The 19,718-nt window shown below is 42.3% G+C and overlaps 1 protein-coding gene across 1 annotated transcript; it reads right to left on the bottom strand.

Annotated features, from left to right (window-relative positions):
- Positions 1-10,306: 10,306 nt before the first annotated feature.
- On the bottom strand, positions 10,307-19,250 carry LOC117452663 (uncharacterized). The gene is made up of 6 exons (XM_034091371.2): positions 19,094-19,250; positions 17,351-17,754; positions 17,000-17,156; positions 13,260-13,373; positions 12,129-12,219; positions 10,307-11,602 (listed from the first exon to the last, which is right to left on the bottom strand). The coding sequence occupies exons 1-6, from the start codon at positions 19,143-19,145 to the stop codon at positions 11,404-11,406; spliced, it is 1,017 nt and encodes a 338-aa protein (XP_033947262.1). The 5' UTR covers positions 19,146-19,250; the 3' UTR covers positions 10,307-11,403.
- Positions 19,251-19,718: the final 468 nt, after the last annotated feature.

Here is a 19,718-nt window from a genome sequence, read left to right as displayed (position 1 = left end):
ACTCAGGTGGTGCTCAATGCAACATTTTATATTAAACCTTAACAAAGAATGTTTTGTTTTTGGTCAACTTCTCTGTCTGTTAGCAGCATTTAATAAAAATGTAATAAATCTTTCTGGCATGGATGGTCACAATAATCCACATGACATATTCATAACTTCTAAACTATGCAGTGCAGAATAAAATGCATTTTACGGATCTTTTTGGACCAACAATAATTTATTCAGAACACTTCTTCACCAAATGTTTGAATTGGTTCCTATTATTTGACATAAACTACCCTCATTATCGAATGTAATGTGCAATTGCAGCCAAAATAAAAATAGGCTGTCCAACAATCCTACAAAATTAGACTGCATTTAATTTGTCCATGAGTGGAAAGGAGGTAACCATTAGCAGATTTACGCTATAATTGGGGTTCTAAAATATTTGTATTAATTTCAGACTAGACTTCCAAAAACTTGCTAAAAGCGACATTTAATCTTTAGTTACAACCTTTGCTACTGTGTAACAGAAAGAATGCTCAAGTGTGGGTGAAATGTGTATTATTCCGTGAGTGTCAATCTATGTATGTGTTGAAAACTGATTAAACAAAAACAAATAACACACGCTCCAAAGATGTTAGCATTTTTTGTTCTGGAATTTGGAAATTAATTGAAGAGTATCCATCATGCAATGCTTAGAGGTAGAGGAAGCTCAGAAATCTCTGAGTCCTTAGAACACATCTGTTTAAGGTTGCTTCTGTTCCTTCCTCCTGTTGATCCCCTTTCCTCTAAGTCTCAAACTAAAATGTTGTCCACACCACTTCACAATGTAAAGAGCTTTTTTCCCCCGACTGTTTCTTGCTGGCGGTTATTTATATAGAAAACACTATACTTTTCTGAACAGTCATATGGAGGTTGAGGTAAAAAAACATTCTGCTTCATCTAGTAACTGTCTTGTGGTATGGTGCTTAGGGATGAGCAGGATGTGGTACTCCAGTCTCTAATAAACTACTTTTCTCCCAAAGAAAACATTTACTTGAGGTAAACAAAAACAAAAAGGAAAGGAATACAGACAAAGGAGTGCTATTCAAATTCCCAGGAACAAGCAGAAACATCTCAACAAAGTTTACAAGGATATTTATGCAAGTTTGAGCAAACCATTGTTTGGAGACTGTGAAACAGGAAATATGATTCGACAGGTATACAGAGTGCTGAGTCAGTCCTCTCTCAGACATCCCTTATTCACTCATCCTCTTCTGCCTCACCTGCAAACAAAACATGTTAGTGCACGTAAAGAGCAGCCTCAGTGCTTGCTTTAAGGGAGTTTGAGGGTGTTGACTTGATCCAAATAGTTTTGACACTACAGTCCATTGCAGAGAAGGACAATAATAGGGTTACAGTGCTAACACTCTTCGTGCAATGTATGTAAACACCTAGCAGTCCAATTATAGTGGAGCTGAAAGGTGCCCTCATTGGCATTGTTTATTTTTAAATCCAAAGAGCAACAGAAACATAAAATAAATGTGTCCCTCTGAATATGGACCATCATCATTGATATCAATATCATGCAGAACTCAACATAAAACACAATAAAGTATGATGAATCTAATACCCTGATAACATTTACTGGCCTATCAAAACAAATATGATTTGTGTGAAGGCTAAATGATTCGTTTGCAAAAATAAATTAAAGAAACAAACAAAGTAACCTTCAGGCATGTGGATGTGGTTTGGGAGGTTTGGGAGGGTGTGGGATGCCATTTCATTTCCAGGGTGCTGTGTGCTGTTCATTAAACGTTGAGCCCTCTCATTAGTACAAACACTATCAGCAGGGGAAACGGGGTGTCAAGTTCCAGGTTGAGTGTACAAAAATGTCCATTAAAAGCACATATACCAGAGGAGAAGAGAACTGCTTGCTAATGCGCTTTTAACAGAATCATGTAGAACAAGCTCTTCTTCCGGCAGTTTTGTCCAAACACGTTTTCCTCATTTCTTATTAAATGTAGGAGTGTAACGGTTCACAGAAGTCATGGTTCGGTTCATACCTCAGTTTGGGGGTCACGGTTCTGTACGGGTTCGGTACAACAAGGAAAAGCAAAGAAAAGTCCCAAATGCATAATTTTTTTGCTGTTATTTATTTAACAGTAGTGAACGTTTTGGTATGAAAATAAGGAACTCTAACATTTGGAATCATTAACTGTATTACAGGGACATTCTACCAGAAACGTATATTATCTGTCCTGGGATTGTTACAGTGAATACAAATTATAATCCATAAAATATCTTAAAACTGATGAGATAGTTGTGTTTTGTGAGTTGTTTGTACATAGGTCTGTGATTCATTAGGGTTTCAGGTGTTTTTTAATTTATTGAAAAACACTTTTGAAAAATAGAAGTTCTTAAAAATGGCCTGTCCCCAGCCAAATTGGAGCGAGGGGTCTACATTTCTTAATGAACTAAAAACTTTTATTTTAAAAACAAACGTCATTAATAACACATTTAACTTGTTATCTTTTACCACAGTTCATTGAAAACATTGAATAATGCTTACATTTGACCAAAAAATTGTGTTTTACAACAGTCCCCATGTTTTTGGTCAGTCCTGTCACGCTTCATAAAATACTCCTTAAAAAATTGTGTAATACACCTTTAAGAACATGATTGTGAAAGAGTTGCATCATCTGACTGAGGAGGAGCTGTCCTTGAATTGGGTAAATTCTGTCCTTGAATTTTAATATTTTAATCTTGTTTTTACACCTTTTTTTTTTACGTGGACAAGCTAAAGGGTCATGTGCTGTCACGTTCAAATATCCCAGAAAAGGATTATATTGTTTTTGTTTTTAAAACATGTATTAAAGTTCACTAAAATCCCTTGCTAGCAAGCTAACTATTTTTAAGCTAACATGTTGAAATGCTGAGTAATGGCAGTTAAAATGGCCGACGGTCAGGCCCTGTCACGTCAGGCCCTGTCACGTCAAGCCCTGACCTGTCACGTCAGGCACTGTCACAAAACAGCCAAACACTTCAGAGACATATTTTGTATATCTGAGACCTCTAATATATATGAATGAAAGAAGAATATAAAAACAAAATAAGAGCCTTTTACACAAGAGATGATGTGAGCCGTATAACAACAGGAAAAAAGCAGACTTTAACAGATGCCAATGTCAAGATGCAAAAAAGATTGCTCATGGACACCTTGCACAACCTGCACAAGAAGTACTTGGCAGAGAACTCAAGGAAATCAATTTCCTATTCTCTGTTGTGCAGACTTAGGCCCTACTGGGTTGTGCACCCATCACTTTCAGATAGGGAAACATGCTTGTGCAAACTGCATGAGAACTTAAGCTTTATAGCGGAAAAGCTTTGCAGTCTGAAGTTGCTCAACACCCCTGAACTAGAGACATTGATGGCACAGATCTGTTGTGACAAAACTAGTAAGAAGTGCATGTACAATGACTGTGTGGACTGCAAAGAGAAATACTTCCCATTTCTCGGGGTATATGAGGCTTACGCCAGGGTAGCATGTATGCAGTGGGTCACAGAGGACACTAAAGGACAAGACAAGAACAATATTCAAACAACATTCAGAAGACCGTAAAGAAAATGGTCGAGATCACACTCAATTACCTCATCAACATCTTCACTACCATGCTTGTGAAATGTAAACGCCATACATTCAACATCCGACAACAGTACAAATATTGCAGAGAACTGAAGAGGAATATGTCAGAGAACGAATGTATCATACATGTTGACTTCTCTGAGAATTATACATGTAAATATGCATCAGAGATCCAGGCAGTGCACTTTGGTGCATCTCATGAGCAAGCGACACTGCACACTGGAGTTTTATATGTAGGATTAAATGATGAGCCCTTGTGCTTCAGTACCATCTCATCATCACGACTGAAGGGTCCCCCAGCCATATGGGAACATCTAAGCCCTATTTTGTCCTATATGAGGGATGTCTTCCCAGCTGTCACATGCCCCTTTCACACCAGCGCCTTTTCAGCTCCGGCTCGGAGCTAGAGCCTGAAAAGCGCCGGGTTTTCCTGTTCACACCGCAGTGGCGCCGGCTCTTAGCTCCGGAATCGGGTTCATTTCCAGCTCCAAAAAATTGTCGGTCCAGAGGCAAGAGCTTTGGAGCTAAGAGGCGACGTCGCTTACGTCTCTCTTACGTCGAGGCGTGCAGGAAACTAAACCCACCTCCCCTGAACATGGGTCGACTGTCATGCCTGCCTACAAGCAGTAGTGCTTATAAACACACTTTATAAAGTCAGGCAACACTAACCAGGCTTCGTGTGATTCTGTTTATTTGTACCTTACTTTGACCATCCGTTCACTGTTATCGATCATTGTGGAGAGAGGCAGACGTGTTGTTTTGTATTATTGCTATCGGATGCAAGTAGTCAGTTTAGCTTCGGTTGCTATGCTAACATCACCCGTTTTATACCAGAGAAACTTTCATAACAGCGTTGTGATACCAAACAGTGTCAATTCAGACTGACACACATTCACTTAGGCTAAGGGGAACTGGGGATATGCATCAGCTGCTTGTGTGAGTCGGACAGTGAATACTTTAGAGCGGCCGCTGCAGTGTGAGCTAACCGGGAGCTAACGGGAGAATAAACTCCTGTGGAAGAGCAGCACTGCAGCGGTCGGTAAATGCTGCAGAAACACATTAATAAACAATGAACCACGGCACTCTGGAGCAAAGTATAAGGTTGGAGAAGTCGTTATTCAATTTATTCTGGCTTCGTGTGATTAAAAGCAACACGATCATCGACCCAACGCTGTTGTTGTTGTTGTGAGCGCCGTAATGGGTGCCTATACTACACACGGTTGTAATGAGCCTAGGGCTGTTATTACGCACTGTGTGAATAGCACTGCACACACCTCATTCCCTCAGCGGGTTTGAGCGTGAACGCGCCTCAATGTCCAGTTTACGAGCCTTCTCCGAAACAGAGACAGGATGAGAGCCGGTGTGAGATGCAGCATGTGGAGGGCTCTGACGTGGCTCGTCACCATGACAACCACAGCACATCCAAAACAGGCGTGCGCTGAGTATTACTCAGAGTGGCGACGCGTGTATTCGATGGACAGATTGATAATAATAAGCAGCAAGGCCCACCGGGTAAGCCGGCTGCCCCTAACCTGTCGGTTATAGGCAGCATGGCTCACTGTATAACCGGCTGTCTTTAAAACCTGTTGGGTTTTAGACAGCTCGGATTTTTCTCCTCTGTGCCAAACCTACCTCCTACACACGGTCGTAATGAGCCACGAGTGCCATTATTACAGTGTGGACAGCACTGCACACACCTCCGCTCATCCCTTAGGGGTGTTGAGCGTGGACGCACCTTAAATGTCCGGTTTACGAGCCTTCTCCTAAACGCAACATAAGGAGAGCCTGTGTGAAATGCAACGTCTGGAGGGCTCTGGCGTGGCTCGTCACCATGACAACCACAGCACATCCAGAGCAGGTTCGCGCCTTGAGGACGGCGTGTGGGTTAGATGGACAGAGGGAAGTTAATATGCAGCAAGGCTCCCCGGTTTAAGCCAGCTGCCAATAGCCTATTGGTTACTTGGCAGCATGGCTCGCTGCCTAAGCCGGCTGGGTTTTTTAACTTATCGGTTAATAAAACAGCTGGGCTTGCTATTCAAATCCGTCTACCGTAAACTTTTTGGGTTTAGGCAGCATGGATTTTTCCTCTGTCTCAGACACCTCCTACCCACGGTCGTAATAAGCCCACGGAGGGCCATTATTACGCCTCGTGTGGACAGCACTGCACACACCTCTGCTCATCCCTTAGTGGTGTTGAGTGTGAACGCGCAGTTTACGAGTATTCTCCTAAACAACGACATATTGAGAGCCGGTGTAGAATGCAGCGTGTGGAGGGCTCTGGCATGGTTTGTTACCAACCACAGCACATCCAGAGAATGTACACCCGGCACTATCAGAGTACTGTATGGTACTCAGGGTGGCGGCGAGTGTGTCTGATGGACAGATGGATGAGCAGGCGGATGGGCAGAGGGTAGTCTCTGCAATTCGCCTCTCCCCCCCGCAGTTCTACGGGATACAGGAAGTCCTGTCATCCCAAGAACAGTGTCTCGTGCTCCGTGCAGAGCGGCAGGAACTCTGGTTAAAGAAAGCCTTTTCCCGGGGTTCCTCAAAGGGAAGAAAATCAGGGGTTTTTACTCCCGCTATTTTCTGGTCCAGAAGGAGACGGGGAGGGGGGAATGAGACCCGTCCTCGATCTGTCAGTTTTCCAACAAGGGAATGGCCTTTTCCCATGCTGACGATCAAACAGGTGCTGGAGTGTGTTCACCAGGGAGGTGCACATCCATAGTCCTGAAGGATGCTTACCTCCACGTAACCATCATCCCGAAACACAGCAAATTCCTGCGTTTCTCATTCCTGGCTCCACACACTTTTTTCAAAGTGGGTGGAGACGGTTGGAGCAGCTACTCAGAATGGGGATGAGGGTTATTTTGCCTGGACGACCAGCTGTGGCTGGCTCGCTCCAGGGAGGAAGCGGTTTTTCAGACGATACAGCTCGTATCTCATCTGTCAAGCCTGGGTTTTCATTATCAACTGGAAGAAGAGCTGTCCTCTTCCCTCCCAGACATTTAACTGGGAGTGGAATTGAACTCAGCCCGCATGAGAGCGCGACTCTCATAGCAGAGAATGGAGAAAGTGACAGCTCTCCTCCGGTGCAGCTGTTAACCTGTCGGTTAGCAGGAAGCACGGTTTTTCCTCTGTCCCAGATGTGCCTTATACTACACACGGTCGTAATAAGCCCAGGGCTGTTATTATCACTGTGTGAATAGCACTGCACACACCTCCGCTCATTCCTCAGCAGGTTTGAGCGTGAACGGGCCTCAATGTCCAGTTTACGAGCCTTCTCCTAAACAGAGACAGGATGAGAGCCGGTGTAAGATGCAGTGTGTGGAGGCCCCCTCACAGCCTTTTTCGGACCGGGCCCCTCTTGGGTTGCTTCACGGGCAATGGCGGCGAGGGCTCTGACGTGGCTCGTCACCATGACAACCACAGCACATCCAGAGCAGGTCGCGCGCTCTCAAGAGTATTACTCAGAGTGGCGACGCGCGTGTTCGATGGACAGATGGATAATAATAAGCAGCAAGGCTCACCGGTTAAGCCGGCTGCCCCTGACCTGTCGGTTATAGGCATCATGGCTCGCTGCATAAACCGGCTGTCTTTAAAAACCTATAGGTTTTTAAGCAGCTCGGACAGCTCTCCTCCGGCGCGTCACACCCCGCGGGGCGGTGACGGCCCTCTCCGTGATGCAGCTGTTAGGCAGGATATCAGCTGGTCACGTGGTGATCCCCCTGGGGCTCCTTCACAGTGAGGAGACTCCAGAGGTGGTTTATTTGCCTGCGTATCGACCCCATGCGTCAGAGGAGACGCATGGTGTACATTCCTCCTTCCGTGGGTTGGGATTGAACCCATGGAAAAATCTCCACGTCAGTGGGGGTGCCCCTGAGCAGAGTGACGTCACACACCACAGTGTTCACAGACGCATCTCTCGCAGGCTGAGGAACGTGCATGTCGCAGGCAGTGGGGGGACAGTGGCCGGGTCACATGTCTCTCCATATAAACGTGCTGGAATTACTATATGGAAAGTAATCCAGCACTTCGTCCCGTTGCTGTACAATAAACATGTGTTGATTCGAACAGACAACAAAGCAGCGTACATAAATAAATCATAAATCGCCAGGGAGGTGTTCGATCAGCGCAGCTGCTGAACACACATCCTACACAGCCAAATGGACAATGTTCCGTTTTGTGTGTAGGGAAAAACCTGGACCCCGTTACGGGCCCCCTGCCTCGTGCTGTCGTTCCTCCAGCTGTTGCTGGACAGGAATTTGACCTATAGCACGGTCGAAACATATGCTGCTGCCATTTCATCTTGCCACGTAGGTTTGGGGTTAGCACGGTGTTTAGTCACCCTCTGACAAAACGTTTTCTACGGGGAGCACAGAGACTCAGACCTGTGTCACGCGCTTTGGCGCCTCAATGGGTTTTGGCTTTAGTGTTACGCGCACTGAGTAAAGCTCCATTTGAACCTTTAGATCAGGTTCCCCTGAAGTTCTTGTCAGCCAAAGTAGCTCTCCTCTTGGCTCTGACATCAGCTTAAAGGGTGAGTGATTTGTCTGCTCTCTCTGTGGCTCCGTCATGTCTCCAGATCCAAGGAGATGGCAGCTCAGCTGTTTTGCGCCCTAACCCGTTTTTTATGCCAAAGGTGATCACAAGCTCGTTTAGATCGACAGTGATAACCTTGGAGGGCTTCTTTCCTCCTCCTCACACATCAGAGGAGGAAGCCACATCTCATCTCCTCCGTCCCGTGCACGCGCTGGCATGCTATGTTGCACGCACGTCTGCTTTACGCAAATCCCAGCGTCTGTTTGTGCATTATAGAGAGCGCTCATTAGGGCAGCCTCTATCTGCACAGCGCCTGTCACACTGGCTGTGTGAGGCTGTGTCACAGGCGTATGTTTCCTCTGGGTTGGATCCCCCGGAAAACATTAAAGCGCACAGCACCAGGAGAATATCAACGTCTACAGCGTTGCACGGAGGAATGACAGTGGAAGACATTTGCATTGCTGCATCTTGGTCTTCACCCTGTTCTTTTATTCGTTTTTATTTGAGGGATGTCTCCCATTCCTCTCTGACACATTCAGTACTGAATAGCCTGCCAGAATGAGTAATGTCGGGGGTTTTCAATTGCATGCCCTCTCTCCTGCCTGTCGGCACTTAGAGAGCGGCCTTTTGTTCCCTTCTCTTGATCGTTTTTAACAAGTGAGACTCGATCTCTACTTTTTATAAACGACAGGTAGCCCGAGTAAGCCTACCTTCGTTCCCTGATGGAGAAATATTCATTTTTTAATGCTATATTCCCCGGGAATGGGATGCTCCATTTACGCACGACGAAATGGACATGGGTTATTAACTGAGTAGGTGTGTTTTGTGCTTCTGGTAACGGACGGAACCAGTGGGGCGTGGACTACATCCTGCTTCGCCCTTAACCCAATAGTGATAGCCTTAGAGGGCGAAGCCTTATACGATATAGAACTGGGGTTACGTGTAACCCAGTTTCTATGAGTATAGGCACAGCCCTCTAAGGTTCGGGCCCCACTGGCTCCGCGAATAGCTGAAGAAAAGCTGTTGGAGTGGATTGTAGGGCCTACTTCCTATTTATACGGAAGTGAGCCTGGAGGTGGGGCCCACATCATAGGTGGGCGTGGAATAAGTATGTCAGTGCTGCACACGTGCAGTGGGGATTACCCAATAGCTATAGCCTTAGAGGGCTGCGCCTATACTCATACTCATAGAAGCTGGGTTACGTAATTAATTATTAATTACGTAATTAATTATTAATTACGTAACCCAGTTGTCAGTAGTGAGGGCAGATCTGTTGGCAGTAACTATGTCACCTGCCGTCGAGAAAACCCTCTCGCTGGGGACTGAGACTGACTCGGATGTGATTGAGCATGTTTGACGTGTTACCACTAGCATACCGCACCGCTGTCGAACACCGCCGACACACCGTCCTCGTCCGATCCACAACTCGCACGGTCGCACCCCATCATTGTTGTAGTCCACAGGGAACCCGAAATGTTCCCACACACCTGATTTAAAAGAAGCAGGTGGGTCTTCTAGCTCCTGTGTGTTGCGTGAACTCGCCATAGCTACTAACTTTTCTTCTTCATGTATTGTGTTCGTTTTGTTGTGTTTTGTTCTTCATTTGTCATTTACAGGTAGCTGGCTTTTAGGCGCAATACCGCCCCCTGGATTATATATAGTGTAATACTGCCCTGAGTGACAGACTTTTTCCCCACTCATAAAAAAAGGCGTATTCGCCATGTGACTGCATGTGCCGAACCGTGACGTCCGAACCGTGACGAATACGGATACTGTTACACCCCTAGAGGGATGTGCTTCACCTACCAAACAACACAGAGGCCTCTCCCAGGAAAACAACAGTATAACAGCCTTTGGTTTACTGCTGTAAACACACTTCCTGCTGGGAAGTTTCCGTGCCACAGGGAATGCCATGTTCTCTGGAAGCCTCATCAACATCGTCAATTTAATTAGTTTAACTGGGATTACTGCAGCCCACAGACAGTCTGAAGAAATTATTACAAATGGTGCTTTTGCCAGCAACCATTCCCTTTCCTCCTAACTCAAGATGATGATATGAAACTACTATGGGAATGATTTGGCTGATATACAACAAACACAGAAGAGCATGCGCTTTAGATAAAACATCACAATACTATGTAGTCATAAAAACAGCACAAGTCATCTGTATGATTTTATTAGATAGTTTACAATATGAAAATACTTTTTTAGTAAAAAAATAACCAACACATTTGCCGCAAATTAGTGGTCTGCCAGGTAGCCATATCAAATGCAAAAGTAAATTATAGTTGACGAAACAATCTCCACTCAAAAGCTGGTTCTGGAGCTTTTAACTTTATCAACAATCTTCACAGTGGGCTTTTAAGGATGCAAAACCCCAAAAGTGCTCAGAATAATGGCAAGTTAAATACATCTACATGACTACAGAGCTAACTTCTTCTGCTGATGAAGAAAGTGTAGGAAGGATATGCTCAAGTGGACCTTGAGTGGAGGTCAAAGGCAATTTTAGTATTAAGTACCCCCCCTTTAACACTTTAGTGTATTCCAGAACAGGATTATGCTGCCAGTCTAGTGGCCTTACTTATGTAAACTAGGTTATGATTTTTTTCTGAAAAATCTCAATAACTATATATTTATAATATAAAATACAAGCTAAATAATACTTAATTCTGTTCTGAAAACATCTTTCTTGCAACACAATGGTCATTACACTTTTCTGTAAAACCCCAATTCCTAAAATTAAGGGTTTGAGTCTCAGGAGCCAAAGTGACACCTGAAGTAACTCAAGTGTTCAAATCTTCATAATATGCAACAAACAAAAATAACTTTCCTTAGTATTATTCCAACTAAAGGCCTAAGCTATTGGTTACTTTGTTAAGTGCTTGAGTTGTAGTTTTATTAAGCATACAAATAATGGTTTGCTTAAAAACAAATACTATTTAATCTAATAAACTATCTCTTAAATCAGCAGAAGTTAGATCTTTTTCAAATCTGACAGTCCAACTCTTTTCTGGCGGCTTCATAGCAGCTTTCATCTTCCTTTTGGCAAGTATCACAGAAATGGTCCGATACTGATCCTTTGACTTTCCATTTTATGAAACTTTTTGTTTAATTCCATTTGGATGCCAACATTCTGAGAAAATATTCTCTTTTCTTTTAACCCTTTCAGATACATTCAGAAGATAATAAAGTTGCATGAAAAACAATGCTTGCTTGCACAGACAGAACCATGTTAAACATTATTTACAGTCCAACGTTCAGGCTTCGTACAGTGGAGTAACAGTGCCATCCTTCCACTCAATCAGGATTTCTCCTCGTTGTAAAGTCGGGGTGGAGTGTGGGAACCGCATTGCATGCTGGGTCAGCGGCGCTCTTTCACTGAGCACCGGGGACCCAGGGACACTCGCCTCTGGCCTCGGTGTGTATGACTTCAAAACACACACCACCTTCTTCCTTCTGTCACAGCAAGACAGAAAAGGGCAGAAAGTTGGCGACGGAAAAACATGTGGCTTTGTACCAGAGCTCTTTGAAATATATTGCCCTATTTATTCTATCCAATGTTTGTCAATGTCTTATGTGTACTATTATTATTGGCATATATGATATGATTAATCATTTATATATTTGTTTTATTACCCTAAAATGTCTATAGAGACCAATGTATCTGACCTGCAATGACGTGAAAATAGAAATAAACAAGCAATTCTAGCTTCAGAGAAACTGTTACAGGTCAAATGTTTTCTATTTTACCATTTAATTATTAATGGATAAGCAAAAATAAAATACATTTATGTTATGTTGGTTTACTGATTAATTATCAAGTTAGCATTTCAAAAGTAAATGAATATGCATTTGATCAAATCCCTTGTGTGTGTGTGTGTGTGTGTGTGTGTGTGTGTGTGTGTGTGTGTGTGTGTGTGTGTGTGTGTGTGTGTGTGTGTGTGTGTGTGTGTGTGTGTGTGTGTGTGTGTTTAGCACTCACCTATTGGAGTAAACACTGAGGATAAGAATGAGAGTCCCCAGGACCAGAGCCAAAGAGCTTAGTACCAACATGGTTATCTTCCAGCCCATTCCTGTATACATATACAAAGACCAAGCCACACATCATTCATTTTACCCAACCCACATTGCATTGCATTTGTTAACATTTATGTCAAGATTCTGACCCTGCAAATAAAAGCCCATTGAAACTCCTTTACAAAGACTGCAACACACCCACTATATACTCTGCTCTCAAATCAACAGCCATCCATCTCCACCTAGAGGTGAAAAACAACTACATCTGTACTGAAGAAGGAAATGACAACTTCAGTGCTAAGAGAATCAGACTGCACTAACATAATGTGACAGCCTATGTTTCTAAGCAACTTTATTTATAACAGACAATTGAATGCTATACAATTAAAAAAAAAGTAATAACTCCATCAGGACCTGAACCTCACGTCACTTGAACAGTTTCTTCCTCTCTGCTACCGCCTCATCAACAAGGACAGGGACCCCCACTGAGAGTGACTGTTTATCCACCCCACAAACATTATGCATTACATTAATACACATCATGTGAAGAACATGTTGTTCTTTTTTTCTTAATACTGGGAGACATGTTCATGCTCAGCTCTGTGTTTTAGTTTTTTAAGCTTTTAAGGTTCTGTTTAAAATTAAATACTTGTCTTTATTAATGCTAAACAGTTTCTTAAAAATACTAATTGATATTATTGTCATATGTTTGACCTATTGCAACTTATTTTTCTTATATCGTTAACATTTGCACCACCAGACACTAAAGCAAATTCCTTGTATGTTTAATCGTACCTGGCAATAAACTTGATTCTGATTCCTGTCCAAAATAAAAATCACATTTCCTAAGAAGGATGTTTCAATCTGTGTAATTAAACAGCTTTGGTAAAGGATGGTCCGGAGTTCCTGTTGCTAAAGGACATAGGAAAGGTAGCATTGATGCACCTTTTCCTTGACATTTAGATCATTTGAATGGCTTTTATCATGTAATAATTTCACCCAGTTGGAAACCTTCCTCAGCTAAATGGACTAATGACTTCAGATACTTCTATGCTTCTATGTCAGCCTACATTAAATGATGTGTTACCAAACTTACCATAGTCCATACTAAAGAAAATCATGGTGGGATCTTCAGGAGATTTGGTGTTCAGGGATGAATGAGGCACATCCATTACAGGATATGTTTGTGAGACGGCCATTAAACCTTCAACTGGAAGTGGAGAAAAAAGGGAACATGTTACAACGAATCAACTCAACTAAAAGCAAGGACTAAAACTGAACATCCTAAGTTGAATTGATATGCCTTTTGACCAAATAAGCTACAGTAGTGTCTGTCCATCTTTATTAGTGAGACAGAAGTCAGTTAATCCAGGACCAGCTTGATGTAGAAACAAGATGGATCACATTTCAATGATGCAAATTCATGGCCTGTCTAGCTGCCTTTTTAGGGAAATATTGATCAGTCAAGAGTCTGGTGAATAAATCAGATCCTTAGGCTACAAGTAGGCATTTTGTAATACAAATCTAGAGGCCATGGCAAAATACATCAGATATCAAATATAGAACATGGAATATCTTTTAAAAGGTGTCATGAGCTTAGTTTTTGTGTTTATAGATTTCTGTTTTATTTGGAAATGTATTTCCTCTTTGTGTCTTATCTGGTTTTACTTCCTGTGTTTGCCCCCCTGGGCCTGATTATGTTCACCTGCTGCCCCTGTGTGTGATCTCCCCTCCCCAGCTGTGTCTTGTTTTGGTGATTGTCTTGTGTGTATTTAGGCCTGTCTTCCCCCAGTGTTCTCTTTCAGTTGTTGTTTCCTTGGTGTGGTTCCTAGTCTCTTGTCGGCATGTTCTACATTTCCCTCGTCTAGTTTTCTGAGTCTTCCCGGTTGGTTGCTAGTTTTTTTTTTTTGACCTAACCTGAGGCCTGTACTACGAAGCAGGATTTTCGCTTAGCCAGCTAACTTCAGGAAACACTTGGGGTTTCCGGTCTTACGACGCTGGTTCTCTTTTTAGCGGGCTAGATCTCCATGGTAACTTATGCTGAGCGGCTAACCTGCCCCGGAGCAGGTTAGGTTGCAGGCTAAGAGCTCAACTCAGTGAAAGCACTGCCTGCTGACCAATCAGAGCTCCGTGTGCGGAGTTTAAAGCTATCAATTCATATTACAGGAGAAAGGTTTAAACTGCCGTTTCAGGAAAGACGGCCGGCAAAAATCACAGACTGTGTGAACGTGAACATTAATAGAATATCACCTCCCATCTTCAGAGCAATCTGACTATTATAACATTAGCGTTAAGAAAGCTTACTTAAATATCTGCCACAACATAAGTAACCAGATCAAAGTAACAGTACAGTCCGCGGCATATCACATCATAATGTATCATATATTTCCTTATCTGAGTCAGCTTCTTGAGCTGTATCTGGCCGTGCAACACTCACAGTGTCACATACTGTATGCAGAAGTATTATTTTAAGCAACACATTAAGTTGACGAAACACTCGAGACAAATGTAATTAAAGTCAGATCCACTCGTGTCTTAGACGGGGCAGTGATATCATAAACCTGTTAATGTACGCATTCAAACACTTTTTCTTATACCAGCTGTATTCACCTTGCAGGTGCAGCTATGTGGCTTTTATCCTGGATAAAGTGTTTAAGTCATGGATGTTTAAAGTTTAACTTCTTCATATTTGTCTAATATTATAGTTGACTTTTCATTCAGGAAGTATGACGCTGCGCTGTCAGTACGCTTGTCCATGTTTGTGATTGGTCGAATGCTCCAAATACCACTGCTTTCATGTGAACGCGCACCTAACTAGATAGGACACGGCTGGCTTGAGCGATCCACTTGATAACCCGCGTCGTAGTACAGTTTAGCGAGAGCGCGTATGTTTTGGATTAGGCCAACCGGCTAACTCAAACATATCCAGGTTAGGTTGAACCAGCTTCGTAGTACAGGCCTCTGGTCCTCCAGTTTTTTTGTGTTTATTTTGTACCAGCTTTTTATTTAATCAAGGTTGCCTTTTGTTACACTCTTTCATACTGTGTTTCAGTCCTGCCTTCCTTACCGCCCCAGTGACAAAAAGGTATGTGTAGTTTGAATGTTTGTGCCCATGGACTACTGTTTGCACACATATGTTTAAATGCTAATCATTGTGCAAAATGGTTAAAACTTGCAAATGTTTAAAAACGTTGACAAAAGTAACCCATCAAAATGAATGGGAAGAGGGGAATCCTGGAAAGGCTTCTGCTCAGAGGTCATCCGACTGTGGCTGTACTGGGTAGCTTCCAGGTGTGTATGTGAACTATGCGAATGTGATGAGGGTGTTGCTGAAAGAGCGCTCTGCCCTCCATTAAGTGAAAGCCCTCGCTGAATAAATAAGAGAAATAAGCTTTGAGGAACAACAACCTTTTCAATGTAAGAACAATTACTAAATGTATTATCCTTTTCAAATGTAGTGTTTACTTTGAGTTTTGACATAATAATTGAATGCACCACCAAGTTTGGAAATGGTCACTGATTTGCATCCAGACAAACAAAAAAAATCTACTGTTTTTTTAGTATTAATTATTTTCAAAAATAGACCATCAATGTAAATCATCCTGGCATGACTGATTACAACGGCTAGCTAGAGAGTATTTATACACTTTGAACAGAGTTTCCGTTAGAATCTTTTTTCGCCAGTCAACATGTCCGTTTAAATCTTCCGGACAAAATGAGAAAAGTGGTGGTCAAAGGTCTTCTTTGTTATTTATTGAGCTTTTAAACAAATTGATAACGACTCTATATAATAATATAAGAATAATAAACGGAGCCTCTCTTTTCCTCCCCCTCTCCTGACAGCCCATCAGTATCCGTCTCATGCAGCTGGCTGATCCAGTAATGAGTGAGCCGACAGTAAAAAAAAACATATTTATAACTAGTTTAGAAATAGCTAAGTGTGATGATCTAACTTAAATTGTGTGTTTTGCTCCGCTCACCGGTCCATCAAAGCGGGCGGAGCTGCAGGTGATCATGCAGAGCTGTGTGTCTCCGTCAGCAGCAGCTGATCTCTGATCTCTCTCTCCTGTCCGATTAGACTTCACTTGCGTGTATGTCCATATCGATCAGATCTAGCTAGTAGGGATGCCAGCGATTTTTCGAATATTCGTTACAGTCTCCATAATCGAAAATTATTATTTTTTTATTTGATTTTATTTATATATTTTTTATATATATATATATATATTTTTTTTTATATTATTATTTATGTTTTTCTTTTTTTTCCTGGCTTAGTTTCAACCAAAATATAGACTAATGCTAATAATAGTAATAGTATTAATAATTGTAAATGGCCATTGGTCACACCACCAGTTTGTTGCGCCTGCGCTGCGCTGCTACACCCCCCCCCCCCCCTCTCTCCTCTCCGTCACACGTGCGATTGATTTATTGGTAATCGATTAATATTCGCCAGGGCTGTCCGATTTTCGAATTTGATCATGGTCAGTTTCTGGCATCCCTACTACTGTAGCTAGTTCTAGCTAATGATATGATTGCCTGCATATCAATGGACACCTATAGCAATAAGCGACATTTTGAGAGAGATTTATATTTGACGGTCTTGAGCATATTTTACCGGTCATAGTCCTGTAATTACCGGCTAACGGAAACTCTGGCTTTGAACTCATATAATTTAAAATAATGTCAAGTAGCCTAGTTCAAAAATTAGTAACAAAGGAGGGTTTTATCTAGTTGCTGGTTATCTCTTTACGGAGGTTTTTGCCACTTTTATCAGTCACATAATGTTAGAAGACAACACACTAAACTACTGTTAGTGAGATACTTTTAGGTCCTTACATGGTTCAGCCTGTCTGCGTATATCAGACATGGCACTTGGAACAATCCTGTGTTCCAATGATTTCCCCAGGTTGTGGTGAAATTGGTGTTGGTTGTGTTTGATGTCTCTCCCTTTGCACAATGTCTGGTTGTCAAGTGTCCGCCACCTGCTGCCAGGCTTGTAAATAAAACGAGGCAGAAAAAAATCAGGCTGGATTAGACATATTTTAGGTTTAATCTCTTGGTATAGAGAGGGTTTGTTATAAAATATCAATATTTCTTCCCAATTTGCAATAAGTAATATGATTAATGTACTAACATCAGATGTTTTGTCTCATGGAGCAGGTCCTCCTCCTGTTATACCATTCTTACCTGCTTATGTTCCCTTGAAAGAAAGACCAAAGTGGATTCTTGTGTGGCACTCAGGTGCAGCCCCCTCCCCATCAAAGTGAGGTGGCCCCTCTTGGAACAGGACCACGCCTGGTTGCTTGCCTCTCTGCCTATATCCTCCACTGCCTCTCCAGCAGCAGCTTTGCCACTTTCAGCGAGAAAGACACAGGACTGCAGGCGCACACCTTCATACTGCTCTCCAGGTGCAGTCAGACACTCCCCGGTGTGGTGGTTGCTTAGAGCCTGGCTCTGTGGGAGCCAGCGCCATTCCTGTAAGGCTGAAAATGGGCTGCATTCACCCAGAGATACTCTCCCTCCCGAAGATCCTTCCTGAACCTGCAGACATTTACCCAGCAGCTTGTTCTGAATTTTCAAGCCAGACACCTCTGTGGAAGGGACATTAAACAAAAAGCATTGTTTTAAAAATAGTATTACAACCATAGATCACAACTCATATAGGCTACCTCTCAGCCATTGTATTTGGGGAGGCAGCTAGGCTAGGTTTACAATTGTCAAATTAACCTAGGCTATATTTTTTAATTAATTGTTGGGCAGGAGCTCCAACAAGCTGTTTAGGACAGAGAGTGAATACACATACTATACAGAGATGCTGTATGAGAAACCAATGTGAGTTTGGAAAATTGCACAATATAAATCTATTCTAGTATACCTCAAGAATGGAATTATGATCAGTAGAAATGGCCATGGACCTTTAAGTAACTAAGTACTTTTACTCAAGTACTACTTGAACAACACACAACCAAAAAAAATCTGCCCCTTCCCCTTCAGACTTCCTTAGAGCCCCTCCTCCAACACACACGAACGCGCACATGACCAATGAGGGCACGAGATAAGTGTGTACTGTGCACAGATGGAAGGCTGACAGGCAGGTCTGCCATCCAGTTATTTTAGCTGGGCCGGCTAAAATGATTGGTCGTGCTTTTTACAGCGCCACGGCTTCCACAGATGACGGTTTTTTTATGTATTTATTGATTTATTGTCAAAGCATTTAATATATTCATTGCTATCCGGATGTTAAGCTCATTTCATGGAATACAACAAAAAGTGTTTCTGAAATAAATGACATACCCCACCTTTAAGTAACATTTTTAGAAACGTGTACTTTAGTTAAGTATTTGTATTTGTTTCTACTTATTACTTCCACCCCACTACAATTCAGAGGTAAATCATGTAGTTTTACTTCACTACATTGTCGTTACACCTTTAGTTACCTTACATATTTCGATTATTGATAGGAAATATAATCAAGACTTTACCCGGAGGAACATTCACAAGCTCCTGCAACATACAAAGTAAATGAAACTGGCTGCACCTGTACGAGCTGCGATAAACACATTAGTAGTCCTACTTCTTCTACCTCTGGCCTACTTCAACACATTTCCCCATGTATTTAAGTAGCGATAAATCCACTCGTAGCTCACTTACATCACTACATTCTTCTTCTGAAAGATACAGGAGAGACGATTTCACGTTGACTAAACGGGTTTAACAAAGATAACTCTAGCTAGCTAACGTTAGCTCAGACTTGGGAAGTGTTGACACGATAAACACTACGCAACTATTTCGACTGCAGGTGAAAATGACCCTTTTCCTTGGATTGGAATCGCTTTCTTCTCGGTTTAGTAATCTAGAAATCACACAACTAACTGCGTTAAAAAGTTCAGTCGTAGGCCTACCTGCAAGCTAAAGGTTTCTTAACATTACCTTTGTAAATTACGAAGACGAGCAAATGGACACACAGCAGCATTCTTCCCATGGTGATGGCGATCACAGGCACAGATAGTTTGGGGTCTTCAGTGGCAATACAGCCTGCATCTATTCAGCAACAGTAGCAAGTGCAAGTGGGCGGGAACAAAGGTTTATGCACCCTCCCTGTATGCATATATCACTTGGATAGATCCATAGAGGATCCGTGCCTTCCTCCCCATTACTCTTCAGAGGGACATCTCAGTCTTTGGGGGACATGCAGAATTCCTTTGAAATACACTGTTATTGTCCAGGGAGAATGCATTGTTTACGTTCTGGTGGAATGTAACTAAGTACATTTACTCAAGCACTGTACTGAAGTGTAGTTTGGGGAACTTGGGAACAAATGTTATGCTACTTTAAACTTCTACTACATCTCAAAAACAAATATCGTATTTTTGTACATTTGACTCTTGTAGTGGGTACTTTTTATACAAATGACATATTTATATAGGCCTACCACTACAAAGTATCCAACATGTCAAATTACAGCATTAAAGCATTTTCTAAAAATAAAAACAGAATAATATAATAATACACGTTTTTTTAGAAGACCGATCCTGCAAAATCTGTACTTTTACAT

Source organism: Pseudochaenichthys georgianus, chromosome 9 (assembly GCF_902827115.2).
Source record: "Pseudochaenichthys georgianus chromosome 9, fPseGeo1.2, whole genome shotgun sequence".
Lineage (NCBI taxonomy): Eukaryota > Metazoa > Chordata > Actinopteri > Perciformes > Channichthyidae > Pseudochaenichthys > Pseudochaenichthys georgianus.
Note: the sequence above shows the minus strand (reverse complement) of the source record. Positions and strands in the feature narration are given on the sequence as shown.

Bases quoted from the DNA above. Each gene is read 5' to 3' on its own strand.
- LOC117452663 (XM_034091371.2), bottom strand. From the start codon at position 19,145: ATGGGAAGAATGCTGCTGTGTGTCCATTTGCTCGTCTTCGTAATTTAC. The intron at 12,220-13,259 runs GTAAGTTTGGTA...ATATGTATACAG, and splicing joins TTTCTTTAGTATGGACTATG to GAATGGGCTGGAAGATAACC. The intron at 11,603-12,128 runs GTGAGTGCTAAA...TTGCTGTGACAG, and splicing joins CTCAGTGTTTACTCCAATAG to AAGGAAGAAGGTGGTGTGTG.